The 25,713-nt window shown below is 36.2% G+C and overlaps 2 protein-coding genes across 4 annotated transcripts; both read left to right on the plus strand.

Moving 5' to 3' along the window:
- The first annotated feature begins 4,867 nt into the window (after positions 1–4,867).
- On the plus strand, positions 4,868–10,281 carry LOC141605557 (N-(5'-phosphoribosyl)anthranilate isomerase 1, chloroplastic-like). Of its 3 annotated transcripts, none has more exons than XM_074424382.1 (4): positions 4,868–5,228; positions 8,248–8,609; positions 9,188–9,351; positions 9,745–10,281. In XM_074424382.1, the coding sequence occupies exons 1-4, from the start codon at positions 5,174–5,176 to the stop codon at positions 9,968–9,970; spliced, it is 807 nt and encodes a 268-aa protein (XP_074280483.1). In that variant the 5' UTR covers positions 4,868–5,173; the 3' UTR covers positions 9,971–10,281. The 3 variants fall into 3 exon arrangements, with proteins under 3 accessions (XP_074280483.1, XP_074280499.1, XP_074280491.1); XM_074424398.1 differs by having other exon boundaries at positions 5,020–5,228; positions 8,174–8,609; XM_074424390.1 differs by having other exon boundaries at positions 5,036–5,228; positions 8,329–8,609.
- A 6,939-nt stretch (positions 10,282–17,220) lies between these two features.
- Positions 17,221–19,895, plus strand: LOC141605574 (uncharacterized). The gene is made up of 2 exons (XM_074424410.1): positions 17,221–18,115; positions 19,384–19,895. The coding sequence occupies exons 1-2, from the start codon at positions 17,327–17,329 to the stop codon at positions 19,738–19,740; spliced, it is 1,146 nt and encodes a 381-aa protein (XP_074280511.1). The 5' UTR covers positions 17,221–17,326; the 3' UTR covers positions 19,741–19,895.
- Positions 19,896–25,713: the final 5,818 nt, after the last annotated feature.

Here is a 25,713-nt window from a genome sequence, read left to right on the forward strand (position 1 = left end):
CATGCACTATCGACACTTCATCATCTCTATTTCATTCACCCACACTTCCATTCAACCATAACCCTACGCATTCATCATCACCATAAGACTTTACAGAGATTATATCACAGTTATTGCTACTTATCTGTCATACACTAAGCACATAATTCCCGACTCGATATTCCCATACCCGGTGACTGGCTTAAGCATAATGGGGCCGTGATTTTGAAATGAGGGCGCCTACTCACCCAAAATCAAGCATCAGCTGGGGCTCCCAACACACATACACCAGGTTCATTTTATTAGACTCACTACGTTCATTAGGCTCATTTGTTACAGGTTCCAAAATTGTCGCTCTGAAACCACTTTGTAACACCCCCATATACCAAGGAGCCTTAACAAGACCTTCCCTAGCATATAAGGGCATTACCATCTCGGTTGCCCGAGGCCAGTAATAATCAAATGTCGATAAAAGAACGCTTATGTTAAATTACAAGTGAGTTACAAATAACTGACGATATAAAAGATACAACTCAAGACTACTATCAACTATGTGAAGCTACATCTGCCTAGACTCGTGATAGACTCATCCCTCCAAGCGCCCAGCTAAGATCAATACATCAACCAGCCAAGGCTGACTGCTCGCCATAATGGATCACGGCAGACACAACAGAAACAAACAACACAACCAAACCACACAAGGTCAGCGACTGAGATAACGATTATGTAAAAGACACAACACACTGCAAGAACAACACACACACCAAACCTCCTCCAACCAACCACACATCTCTGACTGCCCAAAGGTCCAGTCCTGCCAAATTACCAATCGCAACCAGTAATCCACACCGCCAGTGGAGGACCGCAGCCGTTCCCACCTAAGCCCCGCTCATCTTATCTGAGCGATAAACCCAAGTTACTTAATGTGCACATCCCCTCTCGTGGCGGGTTCCACGGAGGGCGAATCAATGGCGTGAAGCCACTCCCGCAAGTGACTTCACTCAGCGGAGGACGCACCTTGAGAACCAAAGACGAACAATCACAATCAGCTGTACAACAACAATCACCAACTTCTATACCAACACAACATTAACAACTACTACAAACAATCAACAATGTTGACTAATAACCAATCAAACAACACCAACGGACTCTCTAGACAATCAACAGTACTGAGTAGGCGAACGTACCTTTAGCCAACCACAGTGATTCCGCGTCCGATCACAAGATACCAATCAACCATGAAAACCACCTATACAACCATCACAACTATCTATTACTAACTCTATAAACATGACTGAAAATAAGGACGACGATGATGATGACGACGACGACATACCTATCACACAGCAACCCGGCGTCAAGACCACTACCCGACTCAAGCATCCTCTTCCTAAGGCGTAGACACTCACAAGGGCCTCAACAAGGTGAACCATGGTGAAGGAGAAGAGAGGTTACGGCATTTAGGTTTAGGAGGAAGGTAGAGAAATGATTTAGGGTTTTATGATTTATAATTCCCCGCTTCAAACCCGTTACTCGATCGAGTAACCAACTTGCTCGATCGAGTGACCTCTACTCGATCGAGCTCCCAAGTTACTCGATCGAGTAGCCTCAGCTAGATCGAGTCACAGGCACACAACTACTCACATCGTCACAAGTCGTCACTCGTAAGGTTTCCTAAGGTCAAGATAGGTGTTTAAGGTCAGTCAACGTCGGTCAACGGGTCCCTAAAAAGACGGATATTACACTTAATGCCTCTTAACTCCTCCGTCTAAAAGCATAATTAGGAATCCTAAGCTTCATCTTCCACTTGATCATTTGGACTTTACTTGGGCTTCTATTTCATTTCTTTACTTGTGCATCAACCCAAGTTAGTTTTGTGCTCGGGATTTTCCAATTCTTCCCAAAATGCCCCTATACTTCCCGAAACGTCCTTGTATGGTCAAGACTTCCTCTCATTAGCCTCGTGAACTTGGTAATTGCTAATTTGACGGGAAAAAGCTATGAACGACTTCATTTCCTACAAAATGCAATGAATACGAGCAAAAACACCTAGAACACGGAATTAGCTCACAAATACACTAATAGAATAATTGCAATAATCAAATAAACCGAGCTAAAATAGGGGGTTAAACTATATATAAAATGGACCTATCATTGAAACTCAACATCCTCCCCCAATTCAAACGGCCAAAAGCCATGTCCAAGCCACCATCAACGTGCAAGCTCATCGTCCTACCCCCTACCAGACAATGAAACTCATCGTCCTAACCCCTCGAAGACGATGAAACCCATCGTCCCACCTCTATCAGACGACCATTTTTTTGTCCCTGACCCTATCAGACAATGGGATTCAACGTCTCATCCTCCATTCTTAACAAACCCGAAAACTACAACAACAAATCTATCGACAACAACAACAACAACAATAATAAAAACCGAATTGCGAAGAGAAACGAGAATGATGAAGAAGAAGAAGAAGAAGAAGAAGAAGAAGAAGAAGAAGAAGAAGAAGAAGAAGAACGAAATTGAGACAACAATTCATACAAATCAAGACAAACATGCATTATTAGCGTAATTAAAATCAAATTATACAACTAAATCTAAACTAATTCAAAAAAAACGAGTTACTTGAGAATAAAGAAGGAAATTGAGAAGAGAAACAAGAACTGTTGGTGCTGCCGTCATCCGTGGTATTGTTGCGGTGGTGGTGTAGGTGCTGCAATGGCCGTGGTGGTGCGGTGAGCCGGTGATGTGGTGCGGCGGGGTAAAGGAAAGTTAGAGAGTAAGAGTAAGAGAGGGAATAGTGAAAGAGAGAGGGTAAGGGTATGTTTGTCTTTTTTTTTAAAAACGTAGACGATTCGTTATAAAACGCCGACGACGTTTCGTAATCCGGTTTATCTTTTATGTTTCCACCTACTACTCATATTTTTTTTTTGAATTTTTTGGATAATTGGGTTATTTAGCAAATTAACTAGGAATTTAGGGTCCATTTCAAACTATTTTGGCTTAACGAGTCCACGTCATTAGTTATTTTTTTCCCCAGTTTTTATATAAAACCGCTAAAGTCTCTAGCGGCTTGTATGACTGTACCACTTTCCAATAGCTAATATAAGTTTTAGAAAAAGAAAAGAGATGAAACCGCCCAAGTCTTTAGTGGCTTTGCAAGTTGCATACTTGAGACTTCATTTTCCACATGCATGCTACAACTTTTAGAAAATAGAAAGAGGATAAACCGTTTAATTTTCTAGCGGCTTTACTATATCAGTACAAAAAATTTACAAACACACATTACACCAACTTGAAAGTGATAAAAATATAAGCCGCTAAGGAGCTCAGGGGCTTCAGCTAAAAACTGGAAAAAAAAAAAAAAAAACGATGACGTGGACCCATTCACCCCAAATAGATTGAAATCAATCCTAAAAATCTAATTAATTTGCTAAATAACCCTGTTTAGCCAAAAAGTTCTATTTTTTCCCAATAAATTAGTAAGACCGATTGAAAATCGAAATTGGAACGGAGTAGTGTATTATTTTTGTTTGGATAGGATAGGATCCTAATCGATCGTAGTTTTGTTAAAAGAAATCAAAATTCGAATTTTTTGGATAATGAGAGTTATTTACCAAATTAGTTGGGAATTTAGGGTCTGTTTCAAACTATTTGTCCCAATGAGTCCACGTCATCACTTTTTATTTTTAGTTTCAATTTTTATGCAAAATCGCTAAGGTCCCTAGCGGCTTTAGTTCTGAAATGAAAAACAAAAGGTGTTAGAAAATTGGCTATTGAGTAGGAAGCCGCTAAACTTATAAGCGGCTTTGCATGTGTTTTCTAGAACACTAAACCATGCAAGTGTTAGAAAATTGGTATTGAGGAGTAAGCCGCTCAGCTTATAAGCGGCTTACATGTGATATTTTTTCGGAATTACTTTTTCACATACGAATTTTACTCTTTCACATACATTTTTTCATTAACTTTCCATATCATACCCTTTTCTTAAACCTAAACAAATTAAGTCTTATATATCTTTTCCCTAAAATCGAATCTAATTGTTATAAAAACTTGAATAATGTATTATAATTCTCTAATTAATGTACTACTTTTGTTGTTTAGTAATTATTAATACGTTTTGTTTAAATTATTAGGGTTTTCCAATTAGTAAAATTATTATGTTAATTTGTTTATTATCAATTAGGTTTATGGTTGGTGGAAGGCTTGGTGTTTTGGATGGTGAACGGTGGTTCTGAGTCGTGCACGGTGGTGCGTGAAGGTGGTTAGCTAGCACGAGAGTGGTACTATCCTATGTCGTGGTAGCCGGAGTTGGGGAGGCAACGACTGACAACAATGTTGTCTACTCAAACCCAAAGGCAAAAAACTGAAAAAACAAACGGGTTATAACAAATTCACGCACAAAACTAGATAATAAAAAGTTAATCATTAGCCTGCACAAGTGTGTACGTCCATAGAATCTATTAGAGAGAAATCGAGAACTACATCTACCAATTTATTTAGTTTAATTTGTGGAAGTACAACGTTATTCTAGAAGGAATGATTTGACTAAACAATCAGTTTACTAAACCCTTATTTACGAAGCATTGTGTACGCCTTTTGCCGGAGCACATAGATCAGAGGGCGGGGATGGGTCATCAGATCAGAGGGAAGGTGGTGGTCGAAGCATAGGGAGTGTGGGAAGGGAGGAAAAAAAGCAATTAGGTGAGGTATTGAAAAAAATAACAAGGGTAAAATTGTAAAAATTATATGTAAAAAAGTAAAATTCGTATGTGGAAAAACACGACCCTATTTTTTATATAAATGTTTAAGCTACCATCTTTATGAAATTTTATGAAAATAATAAATCTCCAATTAAGTTGCTAAATAACCCCATTATCCGAAAAGTTGTCAAAATTCACCGTCTCCCAGTCCAATTTGTACACTGGAGACCTGGAGTGGTGCTTGTTTCTAGTCTCGCTTTGTGACTCCCCTACCTGATAGTCGGATACCAGCATACCTACCTCATTTCTCTCCTCATTTTCTAAATTCATAAGCTGCCCATTTTCATTCCACTTACACAAATCACAAATTACAACCTCTTTTTTATTCCTTTACATTTTTCGTAGCAATTATTTCTGCTTTAATTCCTTTTGAATATATACTCTAATTACTTGGTGTATCATCATTTGAGTGGCGGTTGTCAGGGATGGAAGTTCACCACCATATCCGGATTTCTAAATTGCCCACCACTTTGATTTCCGGTAATCTTTTTATTTTTTTTATTTTTTTTAAGGATTAATCTGTCAGCTAATTGTTCGATACAGTTTTCATCTTGGATAATTTGTGTGCCTTGGTAACACAAGTATAACTGTATAATGCCTGCCGACACCCAACTCTCCTTAACCCTCAATTTAATTTGTGGGAACCCTTGGCCTTGGGATTAGGGATGGCAATGGGTGGGATATAGATGGGGTGAAGCCATATCCATATCCATATCCATTTAATTTATGGTCATCCATATCCCACCCTCATCCATTTAATATTTTTTCATCCATCCATATCCGGGTGAAGCGGGTGGAGCGGGTACCCGTTGGATATTTTCACAGCTTATAAAATTTAAAGATAATATATCGTAAAAAAAATTGTGGCGATAAAATTAAAAGGCATACATAAATCAAGAATAATATATGTCTTGAAAGAAATAAAGAACCCTAGATATATCCAACAACAAAGTGTCTTTACAAAGCAAGTGATCATACAAATACGCCATGTCAACTACAAAGAAACCACCAACGCATTATATTATTGATTAAACTAACAAAAGTAAGTTACTTTGATTAGTGAAAATAACAATATTCACATAAACACAAGTTTTACTTTTCCTAAATAATAGTATGATATTAAAATTAAGTAAAATTTCTGATAAAAAAAATATACTTTTGAAGGCAAATCATTAATGACCTAAATAATTATTAACTTAGTAATAAATATTAATTTCGGATATCCACAGGGTGATTAAGCGGGTGAGAGACGATAATCCATATCCCACCCTAAATTCACCCACATTCATATCCTACCCTAAATTCGAAAACAATTCGCCATCCATATCCCATCCATTTAATTTCGGGTGAATGGATATCCACAGGGTAAGGGGGACTGCCATCCCTACTTGGGATAATGTTGTTGTAATGTGAGCTAATTAATTATTTTTTTTTTTTTTTTTTTGAGTAAAAGATCAATTTCATTAATAATAATAATATGTCATACAAGAATTGCAACAAAAATTAAAATTAATTGAATACAAGTTTGTAAAACACAAGCAAGACAAACTCTTCCTAAAACTAAGATCGTTATTAAATAAAAGCGCTTCTGCACACCACCCTCTAAAATACCGTTTTTTTCCTCATACAAATAATCATGAGGGGATCCATAGATCTGATAATAAAGTTTTGAAAGACATGAATCTTGTCCGATCTCACAAATCGTAAGCAATAATCCAATATCCATTGCAGCACCATATAACAACAGATAAAACTATTGATCTTCCACATAATTCTTGAACCTCTCAAATAGAGGGATGAATCTCACACAAGATGAGGACCAAACTCACACAAAGGCGAGGACAAATCTCCAATAAAGGAGAGGCAAGAGTTATTTGCATATAATTAATAATTAATAGATATTTAGTAAGAAAAACGGAAAAAATTGGGGCTTATCTCCACCAAAATTGGTAGATGGTAGCCCCTAATTGATGAACTTGAAGATTAGGGTTAGGGTTTTTAGAGGTTTTTAGAAAGAGATTTTTAATTAAGCATGTTATGTGTGATTTAGCTAATTAATTATTTGAAATTGAAGTTGGTTAGTGTTATAATTCAAGATGATCATCTGAGCTTTGTTTAGTTGCTGTAACTTCTGGGTCATTTATAGGTCATTTTTCCAAAGCAATTGGAGGCCTGCATAGGTTATACTTTATAGGTATATGAAAGATTTAATGATAAAGGGTATTTAGTTAAATTGTCTAATTCAACATCTCTCTATTTGCTAACATCCACTAAGAGTAAGGTTGCGTAATCTCTCTATTTGCTAACATCCACTAAGAGTAAGGTTGCGTACATCCGGATACTGTTTGTTGGGTCTCTCCTACTTATGTTCTCAATATGCACTAGAGGAATGTTCATGTTCTTTCTATGACAAAAAAAAAAGACAACAATGGAGCAGGTGCTTCTTCTATGACAATGGTATCTTTTCCACCCCGGTATTGTATCAATGCATGTCTCGCATGTATGGATGGGGGATAACAACGGTTTATCCTACCCAACCCTTGCCCCGATATTCTTTAACTTATCTAAGAGTTCATTGAACATATTGACATATCCAATCAAATTTTTTATTTGTCCATCCACATTCAATATAAGTATTGCTTTAGCAACAATTTCTTGGTCAAGCTTTTAGCCATTAGAGTTTTTCCAATTTTTCCCATGTCATAGATGGAGGGTCGTCCTTAAGAATACAATCGATGATTGAATTCGAGATGCACAACATGATGGTACTAGCACTCTTGGGACACACCTCATCCTAATTGGCATTTTTCAGCTTCTCAGCTTGCTTTTAGCTTCTTTCAAGACTCTAGCCAAGGCCAAGCTAAGATGTACACGGAGATCTTCCATCCTTCTTTATTAAAGGGTGAAACTGCTTTCACCATCAAACTATTATACTCTAAACTGAGATCCCATGTTTGACATCCTTTTAGAGTTCTAGATCAAATCACTAGACCTCTTGGACCTAGCTGAAGTGTCTTGGGTAGTGTTATTGTGTACAACTGGTGGGTGATCATTTAGGGTAGTTGTCTATGTCACTCAGACTCGTTTAGAAGTATTAGACATGGTTGCACACTCAAGTGTTGGAAAAATCAGCACCTTTTGACTTAAAATTGAGGTGTTGAAGTGTCATCCCCATGTGCTGGAAAATTTTTGCACCCAGTTCTCACACACGGCATGTAACTTATAACAATGAGTGCTTCTTTTTGTTAACATGTATAGTTCACACAATAGTTCATGCCAATGGTATTGATTGCATGTCGGTATACCCAAGAGAAACTGAGAAACACTTTCAAATGCACGCGAAATTTGTAATATTTGCCTCTTAAGAATTTTTTATTCTATTTTTCTTGTCTCTAGCTTGTTGATTTCTCATTTGTAATTTTCAGAGATTTGGTGGTTGAGTTCTACTCCCTCTCTTTAATCTCTTCATATGAGCTTTGAACCTATCAAAAAAATGTAGGTCTTCCTAAGAGAGAGTGCAATTCGGTTAGATTCCCGGGTAAATCAAGAAGCTTAAGAATAGTTTCATATGATTCATCAGATGTCCCTACATCGACTACTAATTATAAGAAAGACGGGCCTTTGGTGAAAATGTGCGGAATCACTTCAGCTAGAGATGCTGCAATGGCAGCAGAAGCAGGTGCTGCTTTCATCGGGATGATCCTATGGCCTAAATCAAAACGTTCGGTTTCTTTGTCGACTGCTAAGGAGATTTCAGAGGTTGCTAGGAAGTATGGGGCTGAACCGGTTGGGGTATTTGTTGACGATGATGCTGATACTATTCAAAGAGCTGCAGCTGCAACAAATATTGAATATGTTCAGGTATACATGAACATTATCCCAGTTCCTCAATGGCTCAACCAAATTGGGGGGGGGGGCGGGCGTTCGGATGTATACAACCTTGCCCTTGTGTTAGCAACAGAAAGAGGTTGTTTCTGAATGACAATAGAGAAATAAATATGTTCAGGTATATTTCAGTTTTTGATATGGTCTTTTTCTGTAAAAAAAAAAAAAAAAAAAAAAGATATGAGATGATCTTATGTTTCACTCTCCCTTTTGTTTTTCCTTTTTCCCTTTTCTATTTTTTTTTGCATTTTTGAGGTGTGTGTTCACCCATGGACGGTTCTAAAGGATGATTTATGTCAGCCGACCCCAAATCATTTTGGGATTAAGGCTCTAATGTTGTTGTTGTTGTTGTTGTTGTATGAGATGATCTTATGTGTGAGACGATTCCAAATTCTTAAATATATACAACATTAATCTAGTGCCTCAAGGGATCCCGCAAATTCTTATATATGTACAAAAATAAAAGTTATAGGGTTGATTCTTAATAGGCTGGTCTCACATTAAGTATTTTTGGTTTGACGCGATTAAACTTTCCACATGTTGAAATAATGTAGCTTCATGGAAATGGTTCACGTCATGCTTTCCCACTGGTGGTGAAGGAGAATCGAGTTATTTATGTGCTTCACTCAGATAAAGATGGGGTGTTGATTAATCATATTTCCAAAGAGGAATGTTCTTTAGCAGATTGGGTGTTAGTGGATAGTGCAACCGGTGGCAGGTATGCTTTCTGTAAACGTAAAAACTTACTCGTACAGAAGTACATGAGATGATTCTACCTGTGGCACCAACCAATTAACCCTGAATTTGAATAAAGGATACACAAGAAGTTGACTTCTCTTACACGTTAAACCGTTTCCAATAAAAGTCGTTCATTTCATATGAGATGGTCTCATAACTCTCGTCATAAAATTATCATGAGACCGATCTATATAATGATGTACTTGTCACTTTTTTTTGGGGATAAATGGTTGAGTTCTTTAATTGAATAAGTTGATCTCACAAAAATAGCAGAAGAACGTCTCTCAAGAATTTTGAGCTGAATGATTTTAGTCATTCAATTTATATATTTCTAGAATGTTATGTTCATATGTTTCTCACTGTTGTTGTGCAGTGGTGAAGGTTTCAACTGGTCACAGTTCAAACTACCAAGATTAAACAGCAAACATGGGTGGCTGTTAGCAGGAGGAATCAACCCCGACAACGTTGAAGAAGCTGCTATTACTCTCCACCCTACTGGAGTTGATGTTAGCAGTGGGATTTGTGGCGCAGATGGTATTCAAAAGGACAGGTCCCGCATATACGCTTTCATGAGTTCAGTGAATTCTGTCAAGTACTAGCAGTAGCTGTAAACACCATCCTTTGTTTCAGTTTTGCTAGTCTTCGAGAAAAAGCTGTAGAAAAAGCTGGAATCTTGTGCTATATACTCCCTCCGGCCTCCGGCCTAATCATTTGTTTGCTTTGATTAAAATACTCCTCACGAAAAATAAAAAAGGCAAACAAATAATTTGGACTAAGAGAGTATATATAAACTCTGCCATTGATAGTTTTCTCAATCCTGTACCAAGGTAATGTGGATTGATTTGGCAATAAACTTAATAAACATCTTCCTAGATTCCGTTTTCTTATATGAGCATTCGATTATTCAAGCAAACATCAATTACTCTTCTTGTCCTTTAATATAATAATAATAATAATAATAATAAAACATAATTTTTCCTAATAAGGAGAAATTATGTTTTACCACCTATTATGTTCCATTTTTTACAAATTACCACCTATTTTGTTCAACTTTACAAATAACCACCTAACTTTTATGTTCATCCCCACCATTTTCACCTATTTGACATTTTTGTGACGGTTTTGCGTAATTATCGACTCGATTTCATTTTAACGCTCTTTCGATTATTTTCTTGACCAATTTACCCTTACTCAATTCACTTTGTCATCTTAAATTCTATTGAAATGAAAACCCCCAAAATCAAGAACAATCGTCACTTTGCTCATACCTAGAGTTGTTCCTCATATTCTGGGCAACTTCAGATTTGTTTCCCCATTTTATTTTATTTTCGAATTAGTTCTTCAATTAGAGTTATTATTATGTGTTCATTTTTGTTTTTCTATTGTTTATAATTGTATTCTTCTCTCTTTTTCAACATAGAATGCAAGACGATGAATGTGTTGGATCATGAAATTGCTACTGAAGCAAATCAAGAGAAATGTACTCCCTCTGTTCCAGTGATATGTTTACACTTCCTTTATTTTCCCCTCACAAAATAAAGGAAGTGTAAACATCTCACTGGAACGGAGGGAGTAACAATGATGACTTGGCTGACCTGTACATCAATGATGCAAAGAATAATGCTTGCAACAGGCAGCCAATTATTCTTAATTGGAGACAGTGCGCAATTAATCTTGAAAATCAGATTTGTCACAAATAATCTTGATAATTAATAAGGGCAAAAACCCAGATTTGTCGATTGTCGAAGCGAACTACCAGAATTTAATCTAGGGTTCCAGTGATAAAGGTGAAGAAAAGGGGATAAATTGAAGGAATTCCTAAATTAATTTCTAGGGTTAGTGAAATGAGTGCAAGTAAATAATAGAGTGAGTGAGTGACTGTAATAGGTAAGGGTAGATTGGTCAAGAAAATAATCGAAAGAGCGTTAAATGAAATCGAGTCGATAATTACGCAAAACCGTCACAAGAAGGTCAAATAGGTTAAAATGGTGGTGATAGATATGAAAGTTAGGTGGTTATTTGTAAAGTTGAACAAAATAGGTGGTAATTTGTAAAAAATGGAACATAATAGGTGGTAAAACATAATTTTTCCTAATAATAATAATGTATTTCATTTTAGGTTGTTCCAACTAATAATATTTTCTTAAGAGCATAGTATTTTCTATTTCAAAAATGGACTGTGACACTTTCTACTACACTTGTGTGTATTAGTATTAAGAACAAGCGACAAAGCAGTAAAACCTAGAACTCGAGTAATTTAGCACAAGGCATGCAAGAGCAAATAATTACTGCCTAAGACGGTCTTAAAGTGTGAAATGATCATTTTATATACTTGTAAAATAATTGTCTCATACTATAAAACGATTTCTGTTTGTGTAGTGTTCACGTGGAAAGAGGCTTAATTTCTAAGGCATTACAACTAGTGAACCACGCCTTTCAATATTTATCAAGAGACTGCAAGCTTGGAATGTTATCACCTTCCTAGGCACAGAGAATAATCAGTGAAACCAACGCACGCTTGATCTTATAATAATACTAGAAGCCAAATTAAATAGTCCTTAAAACTGGGGTTGAACTATATTAGGTGAAGTACTTAAATGGTTTAGTATGGATAAAGGCCAATTGTTGGAATAATAATTTAGGTATGGTTGAGCCTTCATTCCTGCCTTTCCCCTAAATATTGGCTTCTGTTTCCCATATTAACTAACAATATGTTGGATATGTGCCTTAATCTGTTAATCGCCGCTTTAAACAATTATGACTTATGACAGTGATTGCTATATAAACTCTCTAAACCTTACTCTAACAGTTATGCATTCATAATTTCTGAATCCGAATCTATAATCTATAAAACTCTTCATAAATTTGCCCTCTGAACCTAGCTAACACTCTGTTAATGAATTACGTCAATCTGGGTATTGCTTTTTTTTCTGTATCGTTCTTATTTATCTATTCTCGCATATTGTTAGGGTGCAAATTCATGTCCCACATCGGTAGAATAAAGATGGAAGCTCATCTTTATAAGCGTGTACAAAATATAATAGTACAAGGCCTTTTGGGAAAGAGCTCAAGAGTAACTTCCGCACAACATCTTATTTATGTATTCTCGCATATATTATTATACAATACAATATACATTCGTGATTCGCAATCCCTGTTAATGTAATTGGTATCATGCATGCACTCCTTCCTCCTCATGTTTTGCACTTTTACACGTCGCTGATTATTTAAGTTCATATGTACTTTAGTGCGATATAAATCACTTAATCCTTTTAACTTAGTAATTCACCCATATCACGAGACCCACCCAAGCAAACCGATAGATACTCTTATACGAGTAACTTGTTACGTTAGCACACCCGATTTGCATAATGGAGAATGACTTGTTAACAACTCAATTACGATATTTTCTTAAGAATTATGTGAATTTAAGAACCTGAAAATGATCAATACCACCACAAAATTGACCAATAACGATTCAAAATATTAAGTTTTGTGATTTGTATCTTATATAATTTTATACGAGTATTGATCTTTGGTGAAATATTGTTTTATAATTTATAATTTTGAATTCACCTTAACCAATTGCTACAAATTACAGAAAAATTAAATTAGATATGTTTACAGACGTTACCTTACATAAGAAAATTGTTCTTTTTAATTAATGACAAGAAAACCTACGACCGATACGTACATAATAGCCTCCAAACCACCTATAACATGGCAGCCATCCTTTTTAGGAGGTGATAGACTTAAAGTCTAGAAGGCACAATCAGGCCATATAAGTAATAGGGCTGAGCAAAAAATCCGATTATCCAAACTGATCCGATATCCGATCTGAATCCGATCCGAAATTTTGGATATCCAATCCGAAAGTTAAGTTTGGTTTGGATATCTGATCCGAAATCTTTGGTTTTGGTTTGGATATGGATATTAGAATTAAAACATTTGGATATCCGATCTGATCCGAAACTATAGTTTTCTAATATAATTTCGAAAAAATAAATTTTTACTTGATACAACAACTTAATTAATGTTTAAAATATTAGAGAAATACGGTACTTAAATTTTATAGCGAGAACATTGGGATAAGAATACAAAAGAAAATTATCATGTAAAACTATGAATATAATCCTCTTTCAAACTTAATTTTAAAGTAAATTCAAAAGTATGGATATCCGATGGATATCCGCATCCGATCCGATTATTTTGGATACCCGAACATTGGATATCCGAGACATTTGGTTTGGATATTGAATATCTAACTTCAAGATTTCTAATATGGATATCCGATCCGAACTAGCACTTTGGATCAAATATCCGATCCGTACTCTGCCCTAATAAGTATATACCTACACAAAATTGCTCTTGGTGAGATTTTTTTTTGTCATGGTGATAAAATTGTTTTTACTACCATTATTAAATGAGTTCCACACTTGCACCTAATGAATTAGGCCCTTCTTATCTTTATAAATACAATAACATTTAACTCATTCTTATTAACCCACATCATCATATGCAACTTTTTTTTTAAAAAAAAAATTAAACTGGGATCCGCGTAAAAAGGCACGTCTCCCATTTCCAATTCTAACTTGCAATATATTGCTGACATCATGATTATGTCACCTATGCAGATTTAATATTTTAGCCGAGGGGTAACCGCCTTCGGCACATGCAAAATGAAGTCAATTTTTTATTTTCCGAATTTTTTTAATTTACAAATTTTTCTTTTAAGTTCAATAGGAATATATTAAAATTTAATATTATACTGCCATAAAAAAAAGACTTCATAATTATACAAAAGACATAAATAATACACCCAATTACAATGGTTAGCATTAAAACCCAAAATAATGTTGATATCATGACTTTTTTTTTCAAATGAGCGCAGTATGTCGCGGTTGAAAATCGAACCCCCAACTTCTCGGTTAGGGCAAGAGAGCTCTTATGATATCATGACTTTTTAAGAGACGTAAATAATACTTTGTATGATAATAGGAGTACTACCTTATCAAAAAGTCTCGATCTTATGTACATCGGTTGTACAGTAATGTTATTGTAAAACCATAAATTTATTTACTTAACTGACCCCTATAAAATAATTTCCCACTACTTATTATTTTTGTCTAAGGGGGGCATTAGAGTACTTTTCAAATTGTTTTACAATGTCTTATTCTAAATCGGTTTTACAAGAGACTTGCTCCTACTTAATCCATTTATTAGCCAATGTGAACGTAGTATTATATTACAATGGCCTTAAATTACACGTTCTTATACAAATTTAAAATAAGATAGCATTTTTAATTTATACACCTTCTTAAATATGAGTAATCTATATAATATGCTTTATGAAGTAAATTTTTCTTTCAAGTTTTACAGATATTTCCACATTTTTGGATTATAGACTTTGTAACAAGTAAGGAACAAAGATAAATTACAAAGTATAAAATTAAAAATTCATTTATTATTGTTTTCCCACTTACAAATTAGTTACAAAAGATAAGTAATACTCAACTTTTATTCAAGGTAATGTTTGGAAACGCGGAATTGATTTCATTTTTATGATCTCAATTGTAGAAATCAAATTGTTTGAATTCACTTCCAAATCTAATTCTAAAAGATTTTTTGGTAAAGCAGAAATTGGAATTGGAATGACGGATATGAGTGTGGTGATCGAATTTTTTTTATTGAAAAAAAAATTATCATGAAAATATTTGCGATCGGAAAAAATATCCCAAATAAAAATATTGAGATGAAATTTGCATGACAAAAAAATGTAAATAGTGATGGGATTGAAATGATTACGATATGATAGGATGTTGAGAGACTCAAATTTTAACTAGGTTGGAATTGATATGGAATTAAGTCAATTTCCAAATTCTAAAGGTTCTCAAACACTTGAAATGTCTCAATTACAAAATTAAATTCCAATCCTAGGTTCCCAAACACGCCGCAAGGATGATTTAATCATAAATTGGTGTTGATTAGTTAAAATGACGATGCAATTAATAACAATATTAAGGATTAATTTCCTCTTTTGGCTTCTTAAAAGCAACCCTTAGGGTTGTATTTATCATTTCTCTAATATAAATCATACTTTTAAAACTAATAAAAAATCAATTAAATTATAAAATAAGTTTATGACACGACAATTCAAAATCTAAATAAAAAAAAAAAATCAATTCATAAGCAAAATTTGTTTAATAGTTGAGTTTATCTAAGGAGTTCACTTTATTAGTTGTTGTATTGAACACACGCTCATGGACTATATGGGTTAATGTTCCGACCTGACCCATATAAGACATGACCAATATTCTAAACTACAATTTAAAAAGGTATGGTAAAGTTGTCGAATATGGTTCAGGTCAGAACATGGTAAGAAAACGGATCAAAATATGTGTATGCCACCTTTTTAACCGTTTTAAAACTGAAAAAGATAAATTGTTTTATAAAGTAACTCGACTTTGCTATTACCGCTTGATTTAAATCGTATTCAATACGTACATCACCTATATTGTAGAAGATATAAACATCAAGTTTGCTATTACCGCTTGATTTAGATGTTTGTTAATATTCCTTTAATAATTATTTCACATTGATATATGAATGTTAAATTTTAGATTTAATATTTACATGTATTTTATATTACATATCTATGCATGTGAATTCCCAAAAGTAACAATATTATCTAATTTTGTTAAATGTTTGATGATAACAAATGACCAAATGTTTGAAAAACAACCCGTGCAATGTGCACGGGTTTAAAACTAGTTTATATTAGTTATAAATCATTAACACACAACTTTTGCGGGTTACATACGTGCATGTAATTGATTTTACACTTTTCTGAGCTTTATTTTAATCAGTGATGGAGCGGGGGCTAGCAGAGACGGTCGTTTCCGCTTGCGTTTGGAAAATTTGAAAATTTTAGTTAGACTTTTTGAATTTTTTTGTGATCCCCTTATAATATTACCCTTTCACCCCTGCTGACTTAAAATCCTGGCTCTGCCACTAATTTTAATGTTTTTGAACTTTGTTACTTAAAGTTTCCAAACTCATTTAACACAAAATTACAATTAAGTCAAAAATAGTAAAGTACATTGATTGATTATATACTCCCTTCTATTATAAATATTCTAAATAACCTTCTCTATTTCCTTTTTCGTCTATTCACAATACCTTTTCTATTTCCTTTTTTGGTAAAGTTTTATGTTTATTTTAATCACCCCACTCCACAAGAATACCCCATAATACCCATACTTTATACTTATTTTAATCACCTCACCCCAAGAGCACTACCAACTAAACCTTCCCTTTCTCCAATAACCTCACCCACAACAAAAATTTATGCTTATTTTAAGACAAAAAATCTCATTATAGATGGCACATATCCGTCTATAACTAAAGACGGGCCAAATATGATACCACATTCCTAATAGGACAAACAACAAGTGGGGTGGTGAGGGCAAAAAATGTCAACACTTTTAAATTATTTGACCCGTTTTTAGTTATAGACGAATAAACTAGTTGTTATTTTAATCACACCCTTAAATGTTGCGCCAATGTTAGAAAGATTATGCGGGAGTACATGTTTAGTTAAATTGAAGTTCAATTAGTCTTACTGAAGATGGGTCGGAGCAAGTGACGGGTAATGCCACTCACAAAACGAATATAGGGGACAAGGTGGGGACACCTCCATGTACTTCCCTCTCTTCTCTATTTGGGTCATTTGTGAGAGAAAATAGTATCCGTCACTCCAAAGTGACGGATACCATGCCGTCACAAATGAGATTTTGTGATTGAAGTTAGTGGTGAACCTATAAAAGTAGGTATTTCATTCTCCAAACTTGATTATTTCAACACTTTAGCATCATCACCTTTCTCTCATTCGATTCCATACTCTATATAGTCTTATACATATCATAGTTGAAACCTACAAAATTTTGCACTAAACCATGGCAAGCTCATCATCATCATCATCATCATCCCACACCATCCCACCTCATCACCTCCTACCCCACTACGCCGGCCCCACCTCCGCACCTCCACCAACTCCATCAACACACCCCACTTCCTCCACCCCCACTACCGCTGCTGCCGCCGACACCCTCACGCGCCTCCTTCACCGCCTTCCTCCTACCCTCTCCTTCCCCACTCGCCGCCTCTCTCCACCTCCCCTTCCTACCTCTCTCACTACTTCCTCCCTTCAACTCGGTTACTTCCAACTCTGTCCCGACGACCACCACCTCTCCTCCCAACTCGCCAGCTCGGCCGAGTCTGAAGCGGCTTCACTCTTCAACTCGACTACACTGCAAAAACACACCCTCTTTCCTATTAATGACTGGCCTTTAGGCTTCCATGGTAACGACGACGACGACGACGATGACGATGATTATACGACCTCGTTTTGTTTCGACGGACGTACAACAACAACAACAACCGAGTTAGCGAGTTTAACTGAGTTGACCCGGGAGTTGGAGAAGGTGGGGTTGGATGTAGTAGGAAAGCTAGCGTCCATGATGGGGTTTGATAACCCGTTTGGAGAAAACGAGTCGGGGTCGTCCAGTCCGTTGATGTGGGTGTCATTGTTGGAGGCAGAGAAAACGGGTAGGGTGTACCCGTATGTGGTGGGGTTGCAGTACCAGATAAGGGCGCGAAAGTGGAAGTTAGCTTCGGATGTAGGTTCGGTGGAGGTGGAGCCTGAGGTTGGGTCGATATTGGTTACGTTCGGTGATATTGCTCAGGTACTGTACATGACAAATTTAATTAAGTGGAGTTGCCGATAATACTACTTTTTTTATTAATTTTATAATTAATCAGCATTATAAATTGATTAAGCGTTCTAATACAGTTTGTTAATATAATAGAAAATTGTGATGTCAGTATCATCGTATTACATGCGTACAAGCTAAGTTTGGAGTAAAGCCTACTTGGTTGGATTAGGACTTAGGAGTTAAGATTAAGACTAAGAGTAATCCAATTTGGTTGGCTCATCTTTGCTTAGGCAAACACGATAATATACATATGTCATGTATTAACTTTATTTGAACTAGTCTCTTGCAAAATCGTTCTACATAATAAGAGTACTACTTATTATGTAGAACTGTTTCATTCATTAGAAAAACATTTTATAAAATATTGTGCAAGATCATCTTATATACATGTATTTGTGTAAAAATGGGAGTTTCATGATATTGGGGTTACTAAGGGTATTGTATATGTATATTACTCCGTATTAAGCATAAATTGTACTTTTGCCTGTATATATATTCGGTAATTTTGCATATATGTGTTTGATAACTAGTACATTGAAAAGTTTTTAGCATATTGAGTCCTTTTAGTATTTTTGATCAGTCAATATACTATTTGGAGTGTCTAGTAGACACCATACTAAAATAGTAGATTTAGGTGCAATCTACTATTTTACAATATGTTGGTCCTACCAGCTTATTAGATTAGAGAATATTTAATTTGATATTTTTACCCTTAAAAATATGTTATAATAGTTACCAATAATTAATTCATATAAATGTTGGTCGTTTTAGAAAAAAAAATAAACAATTTGCTAATCTGAAACTGCTGATTACCAAACACATTAATAAATTCTGCTAATTATATATTTTGGTCAAATCCGCTAATATAATTTGTTATACATAATCTACTTTTACAACCTGCTTCTACCAATATTAACCCGTTGTTTACCAAACAAAGCCTTAATATACCCCGTATAAACTATGGAGTATTTCAAATTGACGACGTTGTCCTGAATTCCCGGGGACGTCCAAATGTCCAATATAGATATGGCAGTGAAAGAAGTCGTAGTATGGAGCAACAATTGAAAGGCCAATAACAAATGAATGCACTATAGGAAACAGAGGATCTATAGACCAAACCTGACATATATAACGGCCTCCGTGATGATTGATGAGAAACCTAATTTGACTAAAATGCATGAGACTGGTATATCTTTAAAGTTACTCATTACTACTAGTTGAATTTTTAACTTTGATAGGTATGGAGCAATGGGAAACTAAATAAGATTAGAGGAAGACCAACTGGAGTTTCAGAGGACAGAGCAAGGTCAGGCTCGCATGGTATATCTATGACGATGCTGCTCACGCTTCCTCTAGAGACCACGGTTTCACCTCTTCTCCCGCTCCCTGCAAAGATCGACGAAAAAGACGATCTTGAGCCTGTGAAAGATTGTAAAGAAAGTAATGATCATCAAAGTGTTGAAAGTAAAGAAAAAGATGATGAGGATGGGAGAGTGTTTAACTCGTTTTCTTTCGAAGATTATGCTTGGAGAGTTTACCATGACCGTCTTCACTTGAAAGATCCTCTTGATAGATATCGGAGACTGCGTCACTAGTAACAATCTAGTAGTGTCATACATATGCAACATTATTATCTGTGTTCAATAGGGTTTGGCGTTCTGTTGGCTTTTCTTATTTAATTTGTTGGTTTTGATTTGCTTATTGTGTTGATTCACTTGATTCAAGTTGAAGAATGCATTCTCTTGTCCCCTATGATTTTGCTCGTTGGTTGGGAAAACTCATCGTTTTCTATAGGATAGTGATAGGGCGTCACCGGATGACGCCTAAATTGGGTGTCAACCTCTCACAACCATTCTTAATTGAAGGGGTCCCCACTTAACCCACGTGAGAGAGTGGCGCCCAAATTAGGTGTCACCCGGTAACGCCCTTTCATTTTCCTTTTCTATAACACTTGTTTTTGTTCCACTTGCAAATTGCAATTTATTAGAGTGGATAAAATCTTTAGTGAAGCATACTTTTTTTTTGGGTTGTCTTGATCTTGTTTCCTACTATACGGTTTCTATTCCACCTATTACGGCTATTAATCTATTACATATAACATAGAGCTGTTTAAATGCGGGTTTGGGCCAGACATGGGCCGGGCCGTGAAGGAAAAAGTTGTCTTTTAAGACTTAGTGGGCGGGCCGGGCCTTAATTATGGGCCAATTATCTTTGCCCTTACCCGCCCTTTTGTCAAAAGTCGGGCGGCCCATGGGCTAATGGGCCATAACACGAAACTTCAATTTAGATGTTTTATTAATTAAAATATATAAGGGTACCCAATATATAAATATTTTTGTTATATTTTAACCTTTATAGTTTACGTATTATTTTAGTGTTCCACATCGTTATAAAATTGATACAATTTTCTTTAAAAATGTCTTTTTTTAAGAGTAAAAGTAAAGGATTTAAATAGTAAACGGGTCTAATGGGCTGGCCCACGAGATTTTCTTGTTTTCCATACCCGCCCATTTAATTTGGTGGGCCGGACTTGGCCCGCCCTCTTAATTTTTCGGGTAAAAAGTACTTGTCCAAGCCCACGTAATAAGCGGGCTGGACGGGATGGGCTAATGGGCGGGATGACCCATGAACAGCTATAATATAACATACATTAACATTTAGAATATAAGATGGCATAACTAGGTGGTGGTGCCGAGTCTCGATACCATCCTTCACATTACAAAACATATAAAGTCCATTTAAATGGTGAACCTTATATAAGCCCATGTAAGAGATTGATATGAAACTTGGTCACTATCACCTAATGGCCCCTTATCCTTTAGACTTCTTGGATTCAATAAATGTTGATAAGAATATAGAATGATAGGTTAAAAACATGATTTAAATCTAGATCATTTTTACGAAGAACCAATTCCCGCCTGTTGCAACCCCTACCCAACGATACAGGTTGGAGAGTGAGCTTCTCCAATTCATTAAATCAACTCGACATACTCAAATGCGGTACTCAAATGCAACGTTGGCCCGAGGAGGAATCTACAATGATGTGATTGCTATTAAGTAAGGTATTACATGTGAATTCAGAAATGGAAAGCACATATCGATATTCTCACAAATAATTGGATACATCGATGTTCAACTTGGACTTAGGCCTCATGATATACTTGGGCTTAGGCCTCATCATATACAAATGGTGGAACTTGACAAACCGTAAGACTCCTAGTGCTTTTACACACTAGGGTGAGGCAAAAATCACACACACTCTACAAGAAGCACACAAACTACACAAACAAGCAAACAACAAGACTAAGACTAAGCGTAAGACTCTAACTAACTAAGCATAACCTAACGCCATCCCCGACAACGGCGCCATTTTGATGTGAGGGATTTGTCGTCGTTTCCCAATCAAAAACAAATTTATAAAACCCAATTAAAAGTAGTATTTAGTCGGGTGTCGAATACAAAGATGGCGGGGGTGTATACTTAGTCCGTTTAAGTCTCAATTTAGTCAAATAAAAATAAAGTTGATTAATTATAAACTAAGATGCAACAAGGTATAAAATTTAAACTAAATGAAATTGTTTTTTCATTAATAAGGGGAGGCTAAGGTCTTTGGGTTCACAAAGGGCAATTAGGGGGAGAAACAAGGTCTAACAAGAGAAGGGTAATAATGGTGGTCAAGGGTTTAAGACTAATTTCTTAGTCACCTTAAGCTCCTCAATAAGTTGTCACTTGATCGAGATGAACTAGCTACAAATAAAGCATAAAGACTACTCAATAGCATGAGCACCAAGACGGATCGAATGCATCAAAGAGATGTTCTAACTTTCATTAAAACTCATCGATGAACACTTCTAAAACTATCTAATAGCACAATGCACCAAGGTAAGCCAAACATGTTAATGAAATGTCCAATTTTCATTGAGGCATTTCCACAAACACTTCAAATGCATTAAGAGTAGAAACCACATAATCACCCAATTCAAAAGGTTAACAACCCAAATTCATCCCCTTAATTACCCAAATTCCCCCTAGACCCTAGATTAGACTACTCACACATGTTCATGGGTGAGAAATTAACAACAAATTCCAACAACATGCAAGTAAACATTGTAAAATTGATAAAGATGGAAACTTTGAATGAATGACAATTAACCAACATAAGAAATGTAAACAAATGAAAGTAATGTAAACAAAAGATGAGAATTGTACCAACAAAGAGGAAAGTAGCAAGCTTGGATAATAATGGAAGAATGAATTTCTTCAAATCTTCAAAATACAACCCAAAATACTAATTGTAAACTATTGAGGAATGAAGAACTTGCATAAACAAAGGAAGATTTAAACTAATAATTAAAGAAAGATTACAACTTTTTATTGAATGAAAATGAGAGAGGAAATATTAGGGTTCTACAATTGTTGAGAAGAGGATGAACTAAGCTAGTCTAATTTCTAGTCTAATGTAAGGTAGTGTAAACTAATATGAGGTAGTGTAAGGTAATGTGTAAGTCTTTATACTACTCTAATAATAATGATACTAATAATAATAATAATAATAATAATAATAATAATAATAATAATAATAATAATAATAATAATAATAATAATAATAATAATAATAATCCTAACACTCAAAAACCAATTCCACAGCTCATAATCCAAAATCAAATAAAAGCAAAGACAAAAAAGGGGGAAAAGGGGAACGACGGATTGACAAAACGCAGCAGGGGGGTTCTGCCGGTCAGCCGGCGGCCGGGGTTTATGCCGGCAGCGAGGGCAATGAAGCAAGGGGAAGAATTTGATGTGAAGTGTGTTATGCCGGTACGACGGCTGCCGGGGCACCGGTAGAATAGACAAAGATTGATGCGAAATTGTTGATTTGGTGCGTTGTGCCGGCTGGCAGGCTGCCGGTCGTTATGCCGGTAGCGAGAACTTCACAAATTGAACCAAGACTTTGAAGTATTCCTTGCCGGTTGAAGGGCGGCTGTCGGTTGACCGGCATAGAGCACATATGCTTGTTGGCTTCTCGACTGATGCTCATGGTGGTGGTTTCTGCTGGTGACTGTTGCCTGACGATGATTGTCGACCAAAAGGAGGTTGTGGTAGTTCACGGTGGAGATTAGACGAGTTGATGGTGATGTCGTGGGTGGTTGAGTAAGGAGCTGCTATTGATAAAGTCGAATTGGGTTGGTTGATTTATGGAGGTGATGGTGATGAATGCAGGACAAAGCAGGTGGTGAGTTGGACTCGGGTTCTTATTCCGAGTGCGAAAATGGGTGAATTTGATGGTGGTGGTTGTCGTATTGAAGGGTGATTGAATTGAGGATGGCAGGGGAAGGGAAATGGCAGGGGAAGTTCTTTGGTGGTGTTGGGTTATGGTTGTTAATGGTGGTGATGGCTGTTGATGTTGGGCTCGGGTTTTGGTATGCAGGGGAGGTGAAGGTAATGAATGATGAAGATGATGATGGACTGCACGAGTTGGTTTGTCGTGAATGGTGGTGGATATTGTTGATGACGATGCTGCCTTGGCCGTGGGATTTATGTCGGGTTTCTGGGTTGCTTGGTGAAGGACGATGGTGGATGAAATGGTGATTGATGGTGGCCAAATTACAGGAGGGAAACGAGGATGAGGTTGAGCTGATGATGAAGGTGAAGACGTAAATGGTTGTTTGCAGGTGCGGGTTTCGGGTTGAGGTGAGTGTGATGATGGATATGAAGGGGAAACAGAGGAGGTAATTGTAAGCTTAGGGACGAGAGCCATGGTGATTCGAGATGAAGCTTTGTTGCTTGATATTGTTGATGTCGAAGTTGCAGTTGTTATTGATGTGGGAAACGGAGGAGATGGTTGCTGCTGTTAACTGTTGAATGGGTGGACATGGTCAACTTTGACCTCGACATTGCTGCTTCATTTGCTTCACAAGATTACTCAAACCCGCCTTAATTCCGTCTTAAACCGATTTGCTCTTTACTTTCCGACTCATCTACAAATTAAATTATTAAAATAATTAATAAAATAATACTAACATTATATAAAATACGACTAAATATTAAATATAATTACGAGGACTAATTATTATAAATTAGTTAATTAAATGAGCTTTTTAAACAATTAAGCACGCAAAATCGAGTCGGAATAAAATATAAATGCGGGGTAAAAAGCGACTAAATACTACTTATCAAATCTCCCCACACTTAAACCTTACTCGTCCTCGAGTAAGCTCATTAAATTAAACTAAGATCCGTAATATAAAAGGACTAGATAAACTAATAATATCCGATGAAAGGCAATTAACGGGCCTCCTCCGTCCCTTCAACTTACAACGAAACACAATGAGGTATGCATTCCGATGCAAGGCAAGTGGGGGCTTGCAGAAAATTTAGACACATCAAACATTTAAGCACGTAATCAATCATAAGATGCATCACAAAAATTCAAACCGCTTTCCTCATCTAAGCGGCCGTTTTACTTTAAACAATTAAAGGTTTTGGTCGGGAGATACCGTCTCATAGTCTTGGCGGGTGTCAATGCCCTAGTGGTGGCTCAAGCAACCTCAATATGACAACCAAATGCCTAGGAAACAGATTCAAAGGCGGGAAAGGGGGAAGCAAAGCCTAACCTTCAAGATTTACACGACACACGCAAGATTCAACCAAATTGACCCATGACTAAGGGGACCAAGACTACCGACATCCTCACGGTTTTCACTAGTCTCTCATTTTCTTTTTAGAATGGGTGATTTTTGTGCAAAAAGTAACCAAAATCACTCAACTACTCGACTCGTGAGACATGCCCGCAATCTAACATGGAATCCTCTCCTACAAGACCATTTATGAGATGCAAAAAAAAGGGAAAACATGCATAAAGAGAAACAAGGGTTGTAACGGGGCTAGGTGATGGGTCGAAACGGGGTTGGTGCAAGCATCATTTCGGGAAAATGTGGAGGTACACATCAAGAAGTTGCCAAAATTCCATCTTTTCCACTTTATTACAACAAATGAGTAACGTCTACACCCTAACAAAAATTGGTTTCCCGAATTTATGCAAACATTGTGCAAACCCGACTCACTTTGGAAAAACACGAAAATTATCACCTTATTGTAACCAATGAGTAACGTCTACACCCTAACAAGAAATTGGCTTGCCAAAATCAAGCAAAAATTGTGTAAACCCGACTCACTTAGGAAAAACATCAAATGCCCTTTTATTCTTGCAACGCCTTTTTCTACTCTATTGATGAAGGAGTGTTGCTTGGCTTTTTCTCATCAAACAAAGTAATTGTGCAAATTTTTTTTCTTTTTCATTACATTTTTCTATTTTCTTTTCTTTTCTTTTCTTTTTCAAAACCTCTTTATTCAAACCAACCAAATGAAGGCAATTATCCCGACTCAAATCATCAACTAGGACTCAAAACACCCTTCTTCATACAACCAACAACATGTAAGCAACTTTCTTGATAAGGGAAGGTTGTTTATGGTATGTAGCTAGTTTTGTAGGTGCCAAAAGAGAGGTTCAGCTCAAAAGGGGTTAGCAAAATAGGATCTAGTCTAAAGGGTCGAAAGATTAGGCTTAT

The sequence above is a fragment of the Silene latifolia genome, chromosome 1 (genome assembly GCF_048544455.1).
Source record: "Silene latifolia isolate original U9 population chromosome 1, ASM4854445v1, whole genome shotgun sequence".
Taxonomy (NCBI): domain Eukaryota; kingdom Viridiplantae; phylum Streptophyta; class Magnoliopsida; order Caryophyllales; family Caryophyllaceae; genus Silene; species Silene latifolia.